We start from the raw sequence: 22526 nt of genomic DNA, 5'->3' as shown, positions 1-22526 counted from the left end.
TGCCTAATCATCTGCCAGACTTCCTATAACCTATAGCCCCAAACCCAATCCCAATCCCGCTGTCCCTTCAGGACCCATTAAGTTCCATCCCCCCCTCCCTTACTCGAGTTGATTATGAAGATTCTTTCGTCTTTTGCCGTTGAACTTGTTAGTTGCTCAACACTCCATAATGATGGCAATTATAGCCTCGTTTTTCCAACAATTTATATGAAATTTCATGCTCCCAAACTCTCCTGCCCTCTCATTTAGCCAGGCCACGCCCTCTATTGGACATTTTAGGCCATTTGGCCACGCCCCATGCTGTGAGGCTGTCTCTGTTTCGCCTTAGGGGTTACCACCAGATACTCCATCTTGAAAGCGGGCTGCCAGAGAGCGAGAGAGGGAGAGACAGAGAGAGAGCGGTACTGATTGTTCCGGTGGTGCTTTATACTGGTATTGCCCCGTATCGCGTATATGATACCACGTTTCGCTTCCAACAGCGCACAGTCGTTAATGAGCGTTCGTCGAGTTCGCTTCGTAGATTAAAAACCCAACGAAACTCGCGTGCGTACGCGTTCGAAATAGACGTTTTCGAAACGTGTTTGAAAAGTGTGTTTTTGAAAATTTAAATAATATCTGTATATCAGAGAGTAAAAGAAAACTTTGGTGACCCCAGTGAAGCATGTCCAGTGCCCAAGTGTCGCAACAGCCGCCGCCGCCGCCGCTGACCGCCAACAGTAACAGCAGTAACTCAATGCCGTCGCAACTGCTGCTGAGCCACATTCAGCACCACAGCACCAGTCTGAGCCACCAGCGGAGCACCGGCAGCCACCAGAGATCCTCGCCAGCAGCCCAGGACTACGATCAGGGCAGCAATCACTCCACACTATCGCCCCGATCCCAGATAACTGCCAGTCCGCCGGCAGCAAGTCCCACCCACTCGGCGGCCACCACAGGATCACCGCTTAGTGCCTACGCTCCGGGATTGAGTCCAGGTGCTGGTGGTGCTGGAGTCCAGGATAACAGCCAAACGGATAGTAGTCAGAATCCCCAGATGCCCCTGCTAGTGGCTCCCTTGCCAGTGGGTGCTGGTCATCCAGGACCACCGCATCCAAGGCTATATGTTGAGGGTTTCCCGCCACCACATCATGTGCCCCATCCCCATCCCGCTCTGGGCGCCTATTCCCTGCCACGTCTTCCACTGATGATGCCGGGCAGTGCACCTGCATCTGCACCACCTGGCGCAGGAGCTGCTCCGCCCGTGTCGCCACAACCCGCTGGGAATCACCTGAGCCACAGTGGAGCCACCATGGCCACAACCACGCTCCTGCCACCCGCCCAAAGTCAGCCCAAGAAATCCTTCTGCATAGACGCTCTGTTGGCCAAAAGTCAGCACCACAGCCAGGGTGAGCCGCAGCCCATAATTGTGGACGACCGACTGGCGGCACTGCACTATGCCCGGGATCAGGCGGAACTCAACCACGCCTTCGTGACCGCCTCCAATGCGGCGGCCGCTGCTCAGGCCGCTGCCTCCGCCGCCGGCGGAATCAGCGAGCAGGAAGCACTGCAGCGCATCCGGGAGTCCAGGGAGTACGACTCACCCAGTCCCGACGGCATGTCAAGGTGAGTTCAGAGATTTCGAAAAGTAGAGGCTCGGAAAATAAACCAGAATGAAGTATCTGTTGGGTGGAAGTTAGCTTGTTCTGAAATATATATAATATATTGCAAATAGTTAAATATATATAGGGTAATCATTTTTTAAACCTTAAATAATTCAATAACACATTCATAAATCAATAATAATTATTGACAATAGAAAGTAAAAGTAATTGCAAAATCATTTATTTAAGTAAAATCTTTATATTTTTAAGTATATGCAATAAATGAGATAATTGTCTAGTTATAATTATATTGTTTACTTGTATCATTTACTTATACATGGACAAAAAATGTGTTCTGTAAGCTGTTTAAAAGAAAAGCCGTTTAATAATTAATTTAATTATTTATATATAGGGTCATACAATTTTAACACATTCAAATGCCAATTCTAAAACTTACAACCTATCAAAATGCAATTGATCAGCAAAGAAATAATCAAAAACTTATTGCTAAACGTGAAATCGGAAAAAAAGGAATATAGCTAAAATAAATAAATAAAATTTCTATATTCATTTTTTCTTACCCCTTCTGGCTTTTTAATTAGTCATTTCTTTAAATAGTTATCAATAGCATTTATAACGAGATATAAAGTTAAATTATGGCTATAATCTATTAAGAACAATGGTTAAAGCCTTTAAAAATACTTTCCACAAATTCAATTAAATATATGGCAGCCATTTCGCATTTGCATTAGTTATTTCCCAATTCCCAGAATTTAAAAACGATTCCGTATACAAATGCAGCTCTTAGTAAAAAGCCCACAACTTATTGTGGTAATCCTTTGGCTGGCTACCAAACAAAACCGTGGCACTTGGCGAAAACCATTCTGAAAGCCAAAGCGAAGCCCAATGAAGCCCCAAAGCAGCTTTGCTGGCACTCGAAAACATGGCAAGCCAAAAGCCTTCAATTGGTCAATTCCAATTCCAGTTTGGTCATCAGCCACAGAGATTACGTATACGCCATGTGTCTGCCGTCACAAGTGTGTGAGTGGCTAATTTCAAGTGCGAATTGTGTACGAAAGCAAACAAATTAGACAAAGAGAGGGTGGCGGTAATATTAATTGTTTTCAAAATGTGTCGCGTAATTTCGATTGTCATCGATCGGTTAGATAATTCACTATAGAGGGTGTCTTATAAAATCGTTTTCTTTCATATATTTTTTACAGATCCGAGTCGCCCAGTTCGTCACATCGCTCCAGTCCGCCCATCAGTCCCGGTTGTGAAGATCAGCAGAATCATGGCGGCATCGGCATGCATCCCCAGCACCTGTCCATGCGCATGTCCGACTTCCATGACGAGTTCAAGAAGCCCATTCCGCCGCACAGTCCCATCAGACCCCAGGATTTTCCACTCTACGCTGGCGGACACCCATACCAACTGCTGGCGCAGGGTGGATCCGCTTTCCACAGACCTCTGGATCCTTCCGGCAAACCCATTCCGGTAAGTTCAATTACCAATACATTGTATACTAAAATCAATTTTGGCTTTAATTAAATTACTGCAAACCTTCTCTAATTTTTGAAATCTTGATATAATGATTTATGATTTATAAAAAGAGCTTGATAGCTTACAAAAAGTCTATAATCAACTAATTTAGGACAAGTAAATTTCAAAACTTTCTTTTTAAATACTTTATTAAATGTAAAATATTAAATTTATAATTTAGTATTTCATCAACTCTTCAGAAATGTTTCATCTTGAACATGAGGTATTCCAATAAAAACTTAAATTAAATACATTACAAATTCCTTGATGAATTTTTATGGAATTTATTTATGAGCTAACTTTTTTTACCTTTATTTGGAAATATTTTCTGATGATTTTAACAAATTCAAAAAGATATATTTTAAGCAATATTTTCCTGACTGCAAGTTAATAATCATATGTATCTTGTTCTTTTCTCCAGATACCCATGGGTCACAACTTCATGCCCTCACAGCTGCAATTCGAGTTCCTGGCCCGCGCTGGAATGCTGCACCATCGGATCCCCGAACTGGCCGCCTATCCCCATCATGCGATTCTGGGCAAGACCCGAAGACCCCGCACCGCCTTCACGTCCCAGCAACTCCTGGAATTGGAGAAGCAGTTCAAGCAGAATAAATATCTGAGCCGGCCCAAGCGATTCGAGGTGGCCAGCGGACTGATGTTGTCCGAAACGCAGGTGAAGATCTGGTTCCAGAACCGCCGGATGAAGTGGAAGCGGTCCAAGAAGGCCCAGCAGGAGGCCAAGGAGAGGGCAAAGGCCAACCAACAGCAGCAGCAGCAGCAGCAGACCCCCAGTGCAGCCAGTTAGGAGTAGGATTAAGGAGGAGCATCTGGAGGATCTGGAGGAGTCTCCAATCTAGTCATGCCGCGATCAAACCGCCGTCCCACCATCAAAACGAGACACCCTGTTTTTCGCACCCCAGTTTCATTTGCGCAATCGGTTGAAATCTTTTTCCGTTTTTTTCGCTTCGATTTCGTTTTGTTATTTTTATTTGGTGCCACAACAACTGGGCACTGTGTGATATATGTAAACAAGAAATATAAATTAAATTCATTAGCCCCTGTATGTACATAAACATAAATCTAAATAGAAACACGCAGATAAATAAAAATATAAATATAAAACTAAACTAGATGAATAATGCTTAAGTAAATAAATTACATTAAATGCTATTAGTTAAGTTGGTAATTTTTATTTTGCTTCTGTAATTTGTGTAAATAATTGTAATTATGTAATTGTAGTATTTAACAAAAACTACAACAACTATTGAGTAAAAACAACTACAAACATTTTAATTATCGCATTGCGATTTAATTAGTTAATTGTATGGATTTTATTTTCAAAATCTAAGATGTATAAAATAAATCACGAAAAACATGAATTGAATAGTGTACCATAAAAAGGAGGGCAAACGAAATTATTGAATTTGGGGCAACAAAACACGAATAAAAAATTAAACAGGTAAGATGTTTTGAAATATAGAAATGAACAAAAATGAACGGATATTAAATTTCCAGAGATTTGGTGCTCTAAACAAAACAAATTCAATCAAATTTTCAAAGAAAACTAAAACCATAAACTAATTAACGGAAAGGTTAAGAAATTATTATGATTACCAAAAAATGTATTTATCACTAGCCAGCGAAAATCAGCCAAATAGTAACATATTATAATATATTTTCATGTGAATATCTTATCTGGCTGGCTTTGAGAGCTGTCTGTGGTCTCGAATTTATAAATACACGACAGTCATAAAGAAAGAGCTATTAGCCACATATAGTTATACTTCCCAATCAATATTCTACTCAAAATTCTACCCTTGCGATAAAGCTTATCGTTGCAAATAAATCAAAATGTGTGCAGATAATCGAGTTAATTGCTGAGACAATAATTATGACTAAATTTATAGTATCACTTTAAAATTATTTCGCTAATTAAAATGTAGCCAACTTAAAACGAACAACGAAAGCACTTCTAGTCTCTTTTGGTTGTTGATTTCGATTTAGTTTTGTTTTGGTATGCGTGTCTGGCAAATTGAAAAAATCATGGTGAGCCTCAATTTCCGCCATATAAAGTATTATCAAGAGGTACAAAAACAGTTTGGAGCATTCCAAGTTTTTGATAACCACTTGAACTGAGTTCAACTCGGATTACCTGTGGGAATCTTCCTATGCAGGTGCATCTTATCTTATTAAATTTTTCTGTTACTGGTGGAAAACTTATTGTTTAATTCTGATTTACTTTTTAGATTACGGGTTTGGCATCATCTAATGTAAAAGTCTAATCTTTCAGGCAAACTTAATTGCCTAAAATAATATGAATTAAAAATAATATAATGAAAGCATAAATTATGTATTATTCTAGCACAATCTTTAATTTGCAGTCATCATACAATTTTGAAATACTCTGTTACAGCTAATTTAAAATGTCATTTCATTCATTACATTACAATTAGATACGAAAGACCTTTATAATTCCCTCCTTTCGGAGGAGATGACATTAAGTGTGAACTCATTTGGAATCGCTCTGTTCTAACCACTTTCCATTCCATTTTCCTATCCCAAGCCCATTTCCATTCTTCTGAAGAGAACTCGTCCGTCCACTTTATCACGTAATTCTGAAGTATTTCATAGACGAGCACACGGACGGACTTTACGGGTTTTATCGTTGCTTTTGGTTTGCCTTGAAGTATGCTTTATATTGTTATTATTGGCTGTTTGATCTGTTGCTGTTGTTGCTGTTATTGTTGTTATTATGCAGCAGTTTCTTGTTGTCTGATGGGCTAATAAAAATTCATTTCGCTCTTTCGGTGGCCTCTATCACGTAGCCCATTCTTGTCTATATAAATGAAAGAAGCATATATTTTTGTAAGGAGGATATGTGGTACAGTGGTTTGAAAGACTTAATTTAATTATTCATAATATTACAACATTAAAAAACCACCAGTTACAGCTGTATTCTTCAGTAAAATTTAAATTCTTAAAACATTTAAAAATAAAATTATATTATTATATACTAAATTTTATTACAAAAGCATTGATTACTAAAATTCGACAAATAGCGTTAAAACATTATATAATATTAAGGAAAAATACATTTCTAAAAAAACATTTTACTTTTTAAAATGTTTCGACTCGCTTTTGGTTCTTAAAAATTGTTACAGTTTTTGAATGTAATTTGTCTGCGTAATAAACATACCTTTTAATTTCCGAGTTCAATTCATTATCTCACTCTCTGAACCCTGGGAACCTTTTTTTCCTGAACTTAACCCACTGTGCATCCTGGGCTGCGGTTGCTGATGCTGCGCTTTATTTTGATTTGCCTTAAAGTGGCCAAATGTGTTGAACCAGAACACAATGCAAAGGGGAAAGGGAATGATTTCTCCCTAATTTCAATTCATTGAGCTATTAGCGGGTAATTTGCAGCAGGAGAATTTCAATGAAAACCCGGCGAGACCATAAAAGGGTGACAAAGATCAAACCGTAGAACTGGAATTGGGCTCGGGTTGGATGGCCCTGGATGCTGTTTGGTCCTTCGGGATGCCTGCCTGCTGCTGATTGTCGCATCTGTTGCAAATTAAATTTGAGTTATAATTTCTATAAACACACAAGCGTTGAGTTGAGGAAGGCACACACCCATAAAATCGCCGATTGAATTGAGGGTTCACTTCCCAGTTCGTCGGCAATTCTTCCTTCCCCGCCTGACTTTGTTGCCATTGTTGCTGGTGTTACAATTTGGTTATCCCCTGTTGGGCAACGTCATCAGCTGCACTGAGAGAAAAGAAATTTAGATGGCAAACACTTCACCTTTTTTTTTCTTTTAGTAAATCTACGAATATGTTCTATACTAGAACTTCTTTTTCTTATATTATTCACTATGAATTTTTGTATCTCAAGTAAAATATAAAATTTATTTTAAAAAAATAATCAAAATATGTCCTTAGACAAATGTTCGTTTTTTTATATTTACAAAATGTTAGATCAATTTGACAATTTTATAGATCTATATGTTTTTTATGTTGCAAGCAAGGTAACAACTTGAAAACTGTTTTAAAGCGATTCAAATTCAAGTTCCAGTCATCAGTATTTCTTCTAAAATCCTGGATTAAACATGATTTATCCTGGTTTCACAATGGTACATTTTCCTCAGTGTCGGACAACCCTCTTGGGTTGAATGGCATTTATAGTTCTAGTCCCGGGTCCCAATTTGATCTTCATGTCAACACAGATGATCACATTTTATGCTTAATTTTGTTATATGTGATGTTTGCTTTACTGATTTAGCGTACACCACCGCCCACCCCCGATTTATTCAACCCCTCTCATTTCTATTTTCGCATTCGGTGAGTTTTTGCGCTAATATTCAATCGAATTTTCCTCGATTTTCGATTTTATTGTCAAATATGTGCGATTATTGTCATATGTTGGATTTTATTATTGTCAAATTTGCATTTGTCTGGGGATCGTAGTCGGGGTGGGGGGTGCATAAGCGGTTATTGCTCGTTAGCCAGCTAGCTAATGGCTGTTTACTCTGTCAGCTGAGCGGGGAAATAAGAGGAAGGATACGAGGGTCAGGATACTGTGGTGTCCTATTGATTGGCTTCGATTGATATCACAATTGATGGGCGGCATTCCGTTTTTAATTGCTGCCGCGTTGGGCAAATCCTTTCTAATTGATGGGGGAAATGCATATGCGCACATTTAGGGACTTTAACTGATGGTTTTCTAAGCAAATATGGTAATTTTGAACTGATTGTTGTGAGTCTTCAATAAAACCGTATATATTTTAGGCTTCTTTTTCATTCTGAAAAGAATTTTTATATTCAGAGCATGTCATTTTGATTACTTTCTGTTTAGAGTTCGTTATTGTAAATATATTAAAATATTTTTTAATTTCATACAAAACAAAACTACTCAACTTATTATTTAATACCATATATTCGCATTTAGTTGATTTAATTTTTAAAAATTTCTGTTAAATAATGCCTAATAGGTCTGTATTAAAATACTTCATAAAAATAGTCTGCTTTAAAAAATATATATATTTTAATTGCCTTCTTGAAAATAAGATTATAATTCTTATGCAGACAGAAAACGTCTTCAGACTTTTTTTGGGAACTAACCATCATTTCAACCAAAACTTTTGTATTTTTAGAGCTAAGAAGTTAAATAATATAAAAACATTTTATTTGTTTTCATTTCATTTGTTTTTATCTTCTTTCGTGAACCTCAGCTCAATTCATATGATATACCAAAAGAGCACCTTCTTGAGATCCACTTGAAATATGAAGAGCATCTAAAATCCCTCGCTCTCAACCTGCAAAGTACTTTCTCCCCTCATTTCTCCGTTAAATTTGCTAATTAACTCAACATAAGGTTTTCTAATTTCATTTAACGCAGAGCAATAACAGCAACAGGGAGATATATTTGCGGAAACGGAGCCCGCAGTTGGTCCAAAAACCAGACGAGCAACCCTCTCTTGGCCACCCCTTAACCCATGGCAGCCCCAGCGCCCCTCTCCCCTCTCTCCACCCCCTCCGTTTTGGAAGTTGAGTCTGGCTTCAGTCGTTTGGTATCATTAGCCTCTGGGGATGATTTGTTGTTGTTTGGCAGCACTTGATCAACGCAGCAATGAATTCAATTAGCACCAAAACACCAAAAGAGCGTTGCAGGGGGTTAACGGGAGTGGGGGGGGCTATTTAGGGAGCGGGGGGAGTGGCACTTGCTGCAGGCAGAGGAAAATCCAAAGCCAGAGGCGTAGGAAAAGGACACACCCTCGCCATTAGAGAAGGGGAGGAAATGCGACGGAGTCTGGTCAATTGTTTGGATTATTTTTCTGGTGAATTATTGCGTGTTGACGCATATGGTGACAATTTTCCTTTACAAATCGTCCCATCTCGCTCTGAATTTTCCTATTCCCCCCTCTCATTTTCTCGACTAATGCCCCGAGCAATTAGCTTTGATAGAGGAATTGTTCTGGCTGACGCAAAAATTTCCTAACGATTAAATCGAAATCATTTTGGCACTGCCAGGACATTGACTTTTAGCAGGACTGTTCCGAATTTCAGTTTCGCCCGAAATTCGCCGAATTTAATTTCGTTTTATAAATGTTTTTCATTGGCCTTAAAAACTTTACGATTGTTTTGCCTTTAAAAAGTAATTAAATTTGTAATAACATACAATTTTTGTTTAATGTCTGACCTAATTTAAAGTCATAATAGTGATAATTAATTAAATCTAACATTATTATAAGATACAATTTTGGACGAATCAAGAATATAGATTTTAAATCACAGCATTTGGGCACCTTTAGTGTAACTGTGCCTTTTAAAATAAAGTAATGATTAAATTTGTATCATTGTTAAACTAAGTTTGTATAAAAAGTCTACTGAAATCGAAAATCAGAACGGAAAAGTGTATTTTTTTCAACTTTTTCCCTTTCTAAATGCCTCCTTTTCGCTGTCCTTTTTCCTTGTTTATTCAGTGGACGCACGCACGGATTTTCTTTGGTTCGTTTATGGATTGATGGCAGCCAAGTTGGAAATTCCTGATTGCTCTTGGACATTTTCTGTTTGCTCCGCGACTGTCTCTTCCCCCCGAGTTTTCCCTCGACACCACCGAAACCCCTCCTGCAGTCGTCTCTCTATCTGTTTGGTTTGCTGGAATATAGCCAGATGGATTGTGTAAACATGCTGGAAATTATGGTATTAGTCGCGTATCACGAGTTCGGCATTCCATTCTCAATTGGGTTATGAATTGATTAATGAATTGATAAATTTGTCGCCCAAGGTTGAGGATTTTGTGGGGGTTACTAGAAAAAGAGATTTTCATATGGTAACTTAAAGGATGGCATGGGGATTTAGGCAAAAGGAAGTGCTTATTATCAGATACTATTAGTGAAAATTTTTCATAAGTTATAAGGTGTTTTTAAAACTGTCCATGTTAAGATACACATATTCTTCATTATTATTCAAGTTTTCAATGAGTTTTATATCCTTCTACAACAGCTTTATTTAAGCAGCTTAAAGTTTTTACTTTTTCCTCTATTTAACGCTTTTTACACCCATATCCCATTCATCTATCAGCATTTGTAACAAATTGTTGATAATTTGTAGAACTTCTTCCTGCTGTCTTACTTCTTGTCCCTTCTCCTTTTTGCCATGTGCCACATTAATTGATACAATTAAAATGTACAAAAAGAATCATCAACTTTGTTGTTGTTGTTGTTGTTGATGTTGTCAGCGCTAATTAACCCATGTGTGCCCAAGTCTAAGCCAATCCTCTCACCTATCGACACAAATGTTCTACCCCGGGCACAAAACTGACAAGCAAACAAATGTAGATAAACAATGTGAGAAATATTAAATTGTAATCCGCTTAAATGTGTTAAAAGGAATTAAATCTAATTTGCATAATTGCCCAGCCAAAGCGGCAAGCGACTGAACGAGCGAGAAATCAAGCGAACCCCAGGGATACGGAAACAAAGTCAGGGGCGCAAAAGTTTCGCCCTTAAACAAAACTCGATCCAATCAAAAGTGAGTCAGTCGGAGAGACTGTAGGGTATACACTGGGACAAAATATCTATACAACACAATCTGAAAATGATAAACAGATAGTTATTACTACAATTTGCAATATTTCTTGGCTATAATCAGTTGGACTTTTTAAGAATAAACAGAGGGAAAAATCAAAAAGTATTCCCAAAAAAATGAATTTAATTCCATATGATGATCAATATCCAATGTATTAATTTATGCCTTAAAAAAATATTAATTAATTTTTAGATACTAGTTATTCAAAATATTCTGAAAATGCTTGCAGCAGTATAACATTTAAAAGGACTGAGAACGAACTTTATTAGAAGTACCATAAACTTACAGATGTTTATTAAACTTTTTAAAGAAATCTTAATAGATTTGTATTAAAAATGATATTTCACAGTGCATCGTATCCTTAAGAGCCGCCTCTTTTGCGCTGAGTTAGCAATGCACGTGAGGACAATATTTAAAAATGTTTAGCATAATTAATGCGTATCCCAGTCCCTGTCCCAGATCCGTTCCTATCCCTACGTTTTGTCCGCGAGTTTCCCAATCCCCAGGTTTGTAATCCCGACAAGTGCAGCCGAAAGTTAACGAACATTTGCCTAATCAACCCTTGAAAACATGTGGGGTTTATCCGGGGTTACTGGGCTATATGTATGTATATCCAGGATCCGAGACAGGGCCGCCGGGCCACATTATTCACACATACGCTCAACTGAACCTCGGCAATCCGATTCCCGCGGGTATGTGCGCCAAATTGAATTTATTTTATTTGCCACTAATTGGGTGAAATACCTGAGGGCATTTGGGCAACACTTTGGGCAAGGGACCCACAACAATTGAAGGTGCGAATAGTGATTTGTATTTACTTAGGAAGTTACGCAGCTAAGGGTCCCAGTACTTTATTGTGGGGAAGCTTATTTGGTTATGGTAAATTTATCAAATTAATTTCAAGAAAATTAAAATTTAATAGTTTGCCACTTTTATATACATTTAATTTTTAGACATCCTTACAATAGATTAAAGAAAAAACCATTGATTCAATCAATCAGTTTCCTAATTTCTTAACTCCCAAAAGTTGACTCCTTGATTCCATATATTATCAAATCGCTCCCCTTGAGCAATAAATTTAAAACATAAAATTCAAACAAAATCCTGCCTTACCCAACTAGGGAAAATCTCAAGAACTTACTACACACATTACATAACAAGGATCCGAAATAATATCCTTAGTGGCAAGGAGATGAGACAGGACCCCCACAGATGGTATGATAATGGCAATAAAAGATGATAATGTGCAAAAATCCTTTTTGCCCAGATTCGCAAAAAGCAGACACCAGTCTCAGACTTCAGACAGAAGCCAAAAATCATTTAAAACGCTAGGCTGTGAGAGAAGTCTTTAAAGTTTAATATATCGAATTTGTGATACCCTTTAAACGAAACACAAAATATAATAATATTTTATAAAAAATTTCAGAGGATAAATATTTCTATGATATTAAAAAAATCTAAAAGAGTTTTATCATTTTGAATTATAAAAGGTATTGTAATGAACAAACACTTTATCAAAAGAACGAGCGTAAATTTTGTTATATCAATTTATGACTTTTTAATTAAAGTGTTAAGAATCATATTAAATTTCACAAAATAAAATTACAAAATACACTGATATAAAGAATATATTTTTTATTTCTTTAGTACATTAATTATTCCAAATACCCCGAATAGAAAGAGTATGTCGCAAAAGGCGAGATATAAAGAAAAATAGCAACAAACGACGACAACAAAAACTTGAAGAACAGTAAGTGCTATTAACATATTAAAGCAATAAAAGAAATGGCATATAAAATGCTGGCCAAAAAAGAAAACCCACCCAGTCACAGTAAACAAGTGTGCACTTCCCCCTCTTCAAAAACCCCCTTTCCGACGCCAGTCAACCAACCCCGCCTGGAAAATTTCAGAGGGGGAAAACGACACACACCCAAATGTTTAGCGGCCAAGTGGCATTTACCCTTCGAGATGGAAATGGGAACTCCCAGGACTCGGGAAAACTGAGGGTAAGGGGATATTGCTCAGTTTCTGTTGGTACTCCAGTCACCACCGCCACCCCCCCGCTGGTTCCCCTTGCAGATAATCATACTAAATGCTGCCATTTGCCATTTGTGAGGTTTTGCCACTTGCCCTTTATGGCTCGAATGTGTTGTCCGTCTGCCGTCTCTTTCACTCAACGACGCCCCGTCTCTTTCACTCGCAGTGTGTGGGCGTGTGCGGAATTTTGGCCCCTGGTTTGGCAAGCAAATTGTGAAAAGTTCGCCCGGCAAGTACTTCTAAAGCTCTGTGTAAACACCCACTAAAATCAATTTGCTGGATTTTCTACCACCAGAAAATGTGTATTTTACGGGTTGAAATGGTATGGCTTGGCTGGAAAAAGACAGCCACTGGGGGAAATATAGAGATGGTTTGAGGTCCCGAGAAGGAAAGATGCCAAAATGGGTGGATTGATTGTGCTTTTTTCGATTTGGCAGCTGAAGGAATCGAATGGTTCTATTGTTTATGGGTGTGAATGGTTTACTATAGGAGAATGTGGTATTCTAAGCGATTATTATGTCCACACGAATTTTGGTAATGGATATAATCACTAGATATATCATAGTTTTAATTGCAGAAAAGAAACAAAATGGATCCTTTTTTATCGAATATAGCCTTTTTATAGAAGATTATCTTGGTATTAGCAATTTAAGATTATGATAAAATAAAAAGTAAAGTTATTCTTATAATCACTAGATATATCATAGTTTTAATTGCAGAAAAGAAACAAAATGGATCCTTTTTTATCGAATATAGCCTTTTTATAGAAGATTATCTTGGTATTAGCAATTTAAGATTATGATGAAATAAAAAGTAAAGTTATTCTTCATGCCAAGATATTTTTACCTTTGATATCCCAAAGCTAGAAGGACATCATAATTCAATGATATAAAACATTATTCAAGTTCATATTGGACTGTAATTCAAAATGTTAATAAGCCCACAGATCCGAAATAAGTTAGGGCTGACAGAAAAATGAAGCATCTATAAATTGAACTTAAACTGATATAATCTGGAACCATAAAAATAAAAGTTTCGCCCAACTTTTATTCAATTCAAACCCCTGACATGGCTCCCTTTCTGAAATCCCCGCTCCATGGCTACATAATCTTCCATAATGTAGCTGAAATTCCTATTCAGAACAGAGGAAAAACGTAGAGTGAGAAACTTTTTGCCATTTGGAAACTTTTATGCAGGCAAACAGAGCTTAGAAAGTGGGGGATTTTCCAGCGAGGATGGCGGTGTACTAGTGCTGGTTGTGCCCCTCGTTCAATGGCCTTTGCTCCCTTTACTTAATCTCATCTAATAAATGGCTTCGCCTCCTGTCTCGTAAATCACTTAACAATTTGCGAACAAAAAACGTAAGTGAAATTCGTGCCAAGGTTCCCTGATTTTCCAGCTTTTTTACATGGCCATGCATAAGTGGCCAAAAATCGCATTCATATGAGGCAACCCCTCCTTGATTTCTATTTTAAGGAGGGGCAACTTTTTTGTGTGACCTGCCATTTGATTTATTTATTGTTGGTTTATGCGTGATCTTGCCTCAAATTAGCATTTATCATTTCGATTGGCTCCACCCAAGCAGTCAGGAAAAGCCATTTTTCCACCAAGTACTTAGGGAAAGTAGACATAGAAAAAAAGCTTACAAAAAGCGGTAGCTTTACACGAAATTGTTTTAACAAGTGTAGCGTGATTTTTATACCCTTGTAGAGGGTATTATAAGTTTAGTCTAAAATTTGCAACGCAGTAAAGGGCTCATTTCCAAATACTGCACTCTAAGCCCATAAATTTTCTTACATAAATCGGACTTCAAAGTGGCACACTTCTAAATGATTGTTGTTCAATATAAATCTTAATTTTAATGTTTGGGTTGATTTTTCGTAATTTTTTTTATGCAAAAAGTGACCAAAAACCAGCACTTCTAAACCCATATCTTTTCTTAAAGACATCCGATTTTGCAGAGGTATATTTCTAAATGATTGTGGTTTAATTCTCTAAAAATCTGTATCTTCATCTTGATTTTTATTTTTGGGTTGATTTTAAGTTATTTTTATGCCTATGCTGAAAAGTGACCAACAACCTGCACTTCTAAGCCCATATCTTTTCTTACAGACATCCGATTCCGCAGTGGCATATTTCTAAATGATTGTGGTTTAATTCTCTAAAAATCTGCGTTGAAATTAACTATAGGATATTTTATGGAATATTTAATTTTAGTATCAGCTACAAGAGCATATAAACTCCGGCTTGCGGAAGCTTGCTTTCTTTCTTGTTTAAATTATATTTCGCGTCTGGTTTGCCTTCCACCCCCAAAATGATTGATTGCGATTATGCAAATGTGGAATGGTTTAAAATAAGTAATTTTGGCAATGAAGGGCATCAAAGGGTACAATCAACAATTTATTTTATTGCTATTATCACACAATAAATTTTGATATGAGCTTTGGAAGCCGACCAACCTAATTCCCAGGCTATCCACACTTATCGCCAGATAATCCCCACACAGGAAACAGTAGCCAGATAGAACCCCCCTCTCTTTATTCCCGCTACTAATCACCATTGATTCCAATCCTCCATTCAGATCCAATCAATACCCATTCCCTCGGGCGGCCATTTGGGGGTCCAATGTCACTAATTGTGTGCAAATGGCGTTTGTGCCTTGCATTTTGGGCCCTGCATATAAATGACCTTATCGGAGGTACTGAGCAGTGGCGGTGTAGAAAGGGGGGTCAAATTAAGGAATAGGAGAAGCTTGATGATGGACAACGTGGTGGTAATTAAAGGGTTGTAAGGATATACTTAAGTGGTATTCTCCATTATCCATAGTCATCTATGTATGTGTAATTGTAGATTGTGAATGATTGAATTATTTATAATTTATTAGGAATAGGTCAAACTTCAAAGAGATTTTAAAAATATGATAGTTTTCTAGTCTCTTAAAGTTATGTTATATTCTTACAATTCAAAGTTGTTTAAAAAAGTCTATTTGGATAATTATATATAATTATGTATTTGTTTAAAGCTGTTTTCTTAGTGAAAGAAAAAAACCAAAAATAATTTTTAGAAGAAACGAATGTTAATGGGTAATTAACCCCTTCACAACCACTTCACCCGACTTTACTGAAGAGCTAACTCACCAGACAAGCAATAATAATAACCGCCCAATAAATGATAATATCCAATAATACAATCGACACAAACAATTCCTAGAGCTCATATAGACCATAAAAAATGTGGCGACTTCCGTGGCGATTAGTCGTGGAGTTAATAATATTAATAATATTTTTAGTACAGTAATTTTATTTAATTTGTTTATTTATCTAGGCTAAGCGTATTCGCTGTTTTTATGACATATTCCAGCCAATAAACACATTTGTTTGGTTAATGAAGTCGATAAGACTACCGTCCCCATAAAGATACAGATACGGTAGCCCATAAATCCACAATACCCCAGAAAAGGTGGGGAAAGTGGGTCGCCTAAGATTTACGATCATCGTCCATATCAACGACAGCTTTAATTGAAAGCAAAGCGAATAATTTTCAATCAGCCAAATCAGAAAAACCCCTAAAAAAAAAGTGGAATATAAATACCGGCGAGAGTAAAAGATAAGGTTTACCTCCGATGATTGGCGGGTGGAGATTGGGGGAATCAGACCTGGTCCAGGCATGGATATATTTGTATTGATTTTACAATTATGCACACAAACAAGCCAAGAGGAAACAACAGCCAGGGGCACGTTCGTCATTTGACTTTCCGTCATGTTGACTCTCTGTTTAGATTTTCAATTAAATTTGTTGACTCGGAGTTCGGGAGCCCAGCGGGTCGTATACGTAATATAAATTGATTATTTCAATTTATTTAAGGCGCAAACCGATAGCATTTAATTAAAAACTCATCTGAGCAAACAGCAACCAAGCAACAGAGAAACGGAGAGGAAATTCAACCGACAACGACACGACTCATTACAGGCTCAAGTACCACAGCCCGTGAATCGAGAAATGCTCGCTGCAATGCCGATAAGATGACATGGCTACGGCTATATCTAGTCTTATGACTATACCTATGCCCATTCCTATGTCTATTCCTATGTCTATTCCTATGCCTATTCCTATGTCTATTCCTATGTCTATTCCTATTCCTATGCCTATTCCTATGCCTATTCCTATGCAGCTTTATCAGGCCTTTACATCTGTTTATAATTGAAAATGCAGCTACTGTGTCGCTGCTGGCACCGGGAAAATGTGACACGAAAATTGACGCCAATAGTCTGTCATTAGTGTCAACAGACTCAGAGCCACAGTGAAACCCAAACAACAACATTCTTAACCCATGCAAGTCCATTTATGATTTTCCAATTGCTAACTACGAATTCAGAATTTTTCTATATTTTATGTTCTGAAATGCTTGTTCATTTCTGATGAATATTTTTATAAACAAGAAAGGAAAGCTAACTTCGGACGGAGCCGAAGTTGATATACCCTTGCAGAATATTCTGTAAATTATATTCTTCAAAATTATTCATATGATGTATTCTTAATACTCATAAAAAGTCCCAACTTCCTAACTTTAAAAACACAAAAGTTATGGCATTTCCAATCGTTCAGTTATATGGCAGCTATAGGATATAGTCGGCCGATCCTTATGAAATTCGGTAGGTCAAATTGATTGGCCAAAAATAAGACCCATAGAAAATCCCAACTTCCTAACTTTACAAACACCAAAGTTATGGCATTTCCGACCAATCAGTTATATGGCGGCTATAGGATATAGTCGTCCGACCCTTATGAAATTCGGTAGGTAGGATTAATTGGCCAAAGATAAAACTCATAGAAAATCCCAACTTCCTAACTTAAAAAACACCAACGTTATGGCTTTTCCGATCGTTCAGTTATATGGCAGCTATATGATAGAGTGGCCTGATCCGGCTCGTTCCGACTTATATACTACCTGCAATAGAAAGACAACTTTTGGGAAAGTTTCAAGCAGATAGCTTTTAAACTGAAGGACTAGTTTGCGTAGAAACGGACGGACGGACAGACGGACGGACAGACGGACGGACAGACGGACAGACGGACAGACGGACATGGCTATATCGACTCTACTGGTGATGCTGATCAAGAATATATATACTTTATAGGGTCGGAAATGTCTCCTTCACTGCGTTGCAAACTTTTGACTGAAATTATAATACCCTCTGCAAGGGTATAAAAACAGTGAGTAATTTTCTAGTCATTTTAATTCACTCCAAAAGTACTTAATTGTACATTTTATTCTGAAATTTAGAAGCTAAATTTTTTTAAAAACTCACCACTTTTTTTTTGTTAATTAAAACCCCCTTTATATGAATACTCTTCCACGACTTTCAAAGAGTTTTTTATATGATATTTAAAGTACATTTGTAAAAGAATGTTCCCCTTTTCCCAACAATTATAGTTATAATACATAAATATTAATATATATTCCTTTCACATAAACCTATTTAAAAATCAAAGCCAATTTAAATGTAACTTCTCGCCTCAATGGGTTAAATCGAACATCAGACTAGTCCAGTTTAAAGGTAAATACCAGTTCTCAACTCTGATAAAAGCAGAAAAATCATTGGAAAGTCCCCCACAAACACAGAGAACAGCATGGCTCTATCAAGTTTAAATAGTCGATAGCAAAACAATAAATTCTTCAACTGCAGTTCAGATCGGTTATAGATGGATAGTGCAGAGCGTGGGCAGGTAAGTCGGAGATAGAGATAGAGGTTGCCATGAGGGGAAGTTCCAGGCCTTTGTTGACTTTTTCATATTTCTTAATGATGACATTTTAATTATTAGTAAAGTGCTTTCAACAGCTGATAAGATATCGGGCACTGGATATTTATGATTGACTCGCAATGACTTTGAGCCACCTCCTCTGACGTTCCACCAAAGAACGAAGTTCAAGTTGATTGGGATTGAGGAGAATGCGGGGAGATGGGAGAAAGGTGATGAAGAGGTAGTAAAAGAGAACAAGAAAGGGGATACAAATAACAGTAGCAGTAGCAGCTGTGTGGGCATTGATTGATAATAAAGTGCAAGAAGCAAACTTAAGGCAGTAGTTTCCAATAGAGCAATACAAACAGCGCAAGATTGTTGGTATAACAAATAGATATATTTATATATTTATTCTTTAAGATGGGAAAAAGGGGGGATATATATTATATTTATTATGGCATATAGTGATGGACAGAAGGTATGTTATAAATGGAAAATAGTATTAAAATATTTGGAAAATACGTAATAAAAATGTGATAATTTGTTTACCGAAAGATTTATTAAACATTAAATAATAGATATAGAATATATATATTTTAAATTGTGGAATCTTAAAAAAGCTTAGGTATAAATAGCATTGTGATAAAGAAGCATTTCATTCTTTACAACAAAGCTTAAGTGTTTATAGAATCCTAAGTGTTAATAAAATACTATATAATTATTTACTTTCAATTCCCCATTTAATGATATAGGCATAGAAATCAACAAAACACTTTATTTAAAACTATTTAAAAGATAAGAGCGTTTCCCACACATTATCATAATCCACATATTAACCTTGAGACCATCGAAACTACTTATCAAATCGTAATGCAAGAACTCCCAGGGAGATTAAGCCAATATTCTTCCGACTTATCAATTAAAAGCCAAGTCTTGTGATAAGAAAACCCCCAAAAGTGTCAATCTCACCCTGAGGTGATTTCCCAATCCCCCGCATTCCGATCAATCAAGCAATCCCCAGCGATTTCATAATCCACTTGGCCAACTACAGGCAAATATTTAGACATCATTAGCTTATCTAGTCGGGGTCCAACACTTTCAGTGGAGATTAGCTCACCTCCGATATCCCCCATCCACATGCGAACTCAATCAATTTAATGCCTCTCAACAGGTCACTTATCATTGGACTCGACGCCCTCTGCAAACATGCCTGCAGTTGCAATTTATTGTTTGCCCATCGAAGAACATCAAATACTCGATATCCCAAGACCAAGTCACGTACTCTCCCACTTTCCCCAAGGCGGGAGAAAGGCGGCGAGAGTGCCAGTTCCCCTCTCGTATCAGAGTCACAATTAGAATTATGAAGTCAACTCCTAGTTAGCTGGTGATTAAAAGACAACAAATGCAACGACGCCAACTGCCTCACAAGTCGACCGCAAAACTCTGGGAGTCCAAACACTCATAGAAGTCCTTACACTTTAAAAAAAAATATGGCAGGTTTAAATAAGATTAAATTAAATATTACTAATTTAAAATTCCTTTTTTAAATTTACTTTTAAAATCGAGCATACAAAAGACATTTAATTAAATTTTTTTTAGTTCTGAGATATACATCACTGTATCATTTTATCTAATGATATTTTTAAAAATTAAAACTTTGAATTTCATATGGTAATAAAATATATTACAGTTTATAAAAATTTTTTTAAATAAAACAGACTGATTTTTTAATATAAGTTCTTAAACGTACATTGATGTTTCCTAATTACGATAGGGTCATCGTTTTGGACACATAAATTAATATTTCGAATCTCAATAGAAACCATTAAACTTTAGGAAGTCTCTCAAAATCGTAAGCAATTTGTAGCATTTTTTATAGTGCACCTCCATCGTTCTACTGTTTCACATCCAACCTCAGGGTGGATTGCAATTTATCCGCACGCAAATTCGCCAGAAGTGAGGAGGACTGGGAGTGCGAGGAGCCAAGTTGGTCTGTTGCTGTTTGGCTGGGCAAACAATTTGGTGTCATGGCTATAGCTCCCATGATCTTGGCATTTTCGGGACTTTCAATTGAGCTGCATACTCTGATTCGGATTCCGAATCTGATTTTCGTCCCCAGCTTTGTTAGCTTAGCCATGTGTGGGAATGAGAAGTGGCAAATGGAATATGGAAAATGGAAAATGCTATCAACTCGTGCATGAACTTTTCGGCTTGGCTCTGGTTATGAAATTTCAAATTTTCTTGACATTTTCTGGCTACAATTTGCGTATGTGTTTAACGAAGCATATTTCTCAGAGACAATCGGAGGTTCGGAGAATTTCCCACCGCAAATTTGTGTATGATTTTTGCAACCCACAACAGTAAGGAAAATTCTACAGAACTGCAGTCGAAAAGTGTTGCCTGCTTTTAGGGGCTGCGAGTGTCCTGCAAATATTTATACAAATAAAAGACACGAAAGCAATTTCAACATGGAAATCCAGCAAATAAATACAAATTGTCTCTGGGGACTGGCCACGCCCCCTCTCCGGGGCTGACTTATGGAACTTTTATAAATGGCCAAATGGCCACAAAGCCACTGAACTGGAAATTTGTTCAATTTTTGTTTACACAGCCCAAGGAGAAGGCCTAAAAAGCCAGAAAAAAGTAAAAACAATATTCATGGACATATACAAAACGGCAAAGATATACATAGATATTTGTATGTGGATACATTTGTAGCCGCCTGACCATTGTTTCATTTAATTTTTGGTTATTTGGCAATTTTTCACTTCATTAAACTTCTGGCTCCTACGGATTTGTCCTATCAATTTACTCAGCCATACGAAAAAAGGGTTAAGTCAAGAAAGTTGTTGTTTCGCCTTTGAATTTGGAGGGTTGATTGAGGCAAAAAGGATTAAAGCCACACGGAGAAAAAAATAATGACTAAGTCCGTTTAACTATTTAGTTTAAATATAAGTTATTCTTATACATATCAAGTATATAGTTGGAAACATCTAACCTTGAAAATAAATATAAGTTCATTTCAAATCCTTAGAGTTTTATGAAAACCTTTCAAATTGATGTTACATTTTTATTTTTAGATTTTTTCTTTGTGCAGCTAAAGGACAAAAAACAAACAGATTTGTAATTCTTTGGGTTGAGGGTTCGGGGCTCAGGGTTCATGTCAAATCAATGTCAGAGCCTCCTTACGCAATTTGCTTACATGATGTCAGCAATTCCTTGGGTCCCACAATAAACATCTTCAGATATATATATTTTAAGTGCAAATGTTTATTTGCATACGCACACATATAAACACATACTTGACGAATTCTAACAAATCTGTAAAAATTTGTCTTCTGTCAAGTTGAAATTACTCAAAGGAGGAGAGGAAAATAAGGACACACTTGGAGACATGCTTAGCATGTTTATAGGAGGACATCGGGGGTCGGAATGTGTTATATCATGGGCTCGTTAAGCGCCAAGCAAAACAAATCATAATCTCCGAGTCCTTCAAAGTCCCTCCTTTGTTTCTGTTTCTTGAAATATGACAACGCGTGCCATTTTACTGTTTACACACATTCCAAAATGCCTCCTTGCGGTCGTAAGGATACTTTTCTTTACAACCCCATACACACCCCTCCATTTCTCATCGTCTTATGTGAAGCTGCTCCCTGGAGCATAGCATATAAAAGCGAATCCTTACGCATGTGTGGGGCTGCGATTTGCTTGTTTGAACAACTTCTTGCGACTTGACAAATCTACATTAATATTATGACATTAGCAGAAAAATCCTTAAGCGTTCTGTCCTATTATTTCCAGGAATTTTAAGCAGAAAGATTCTTGAATACCTAATTCTAATTTTATTTGTTTTAAAGCTATTTTAAAATACTTTAAATCAGACATATTTAAATGAAATACAAAAGGCTGTCTTCCTGCCAGTTCCATAAATCTAAAATAATCATTGCTATTCTAAGCATATCCCCAATCATCCATAATTTGATCACGTTTGTGGCTGACATGGATATTTATATATATTCCATGTAAATCAATT

The 22526-nt window shown here is 37.0% G+C and overlaps 1 protein-coding gene across 1 annotated transcript; it reads left to right on the top strand.

Annotated features, from left to right (window-relative positions):
• The first annotated feature begins 489 nt into the window (after positions 1-489).
• Positions 490-4504, top strand: LOC108043730 (homeobox protein Hox-A13). The gene is made up of 3 exons (XM_017122541.2): positions 490-1602; positions 2804-3077; positions 3544-4504. The coding sequence occupies exons 1-3, from the start codon at positions 662-664 to the stop codon at positions 3928-3930; spliced, it is 1602 nt and encodes a 533-aa protein (XP_016978030.2). The 5' UTR covers positions 490-661; the 3' UTR covers positions 3931-4504.
• The last annotated feature ends 18022 nt before the right edge of the window (positions 4505-22526 follow it).

Source organism: Drosophila rhopaloa, unplaced genomic scaffold (genome assembly GCF_018152115.1).
Source record: "Drosophila rhopaloa isolate 14029-0021.01 unplaced genomic scaffold, ASM1815211v1 contig_163, whole genome shotgun sequence".
Classification (NCBI taxonomy): Eukaryota; Metazoa; Arthropoda; class Insecta; order Diptera; family Drosophilidae; genus Drosophila; species Drosophila rhopaloa.
Note: the sequence above shows the minus strand (reverse complement) of the source record. Positions and strands in the feature narration are given on the sequence as shown.

Coding starts and splice junctions, on each gene's coding strand:
- LOC108043730 (XM_017122541.2), top strand. CDS start 662: ATGTCCAGTGCCCAAGTGTCGCAACAGCCGCCGCCGCCGCCGCTGACC. Junction 1,603..2,803: donor AGTCCCGACGGCATGTCAAG/GTGAGTTCAGAG, acceptor TATTTTTTACAG/ATCCGAGTCGCCCAGTTCGT. Junction 3,078..3,543: donor CTTCCGGCAAACCCATTCCG/GTAAGTTCAATT, acceptor TCTTTTCTCCAG/ATACCCATGGGTCACAACTT.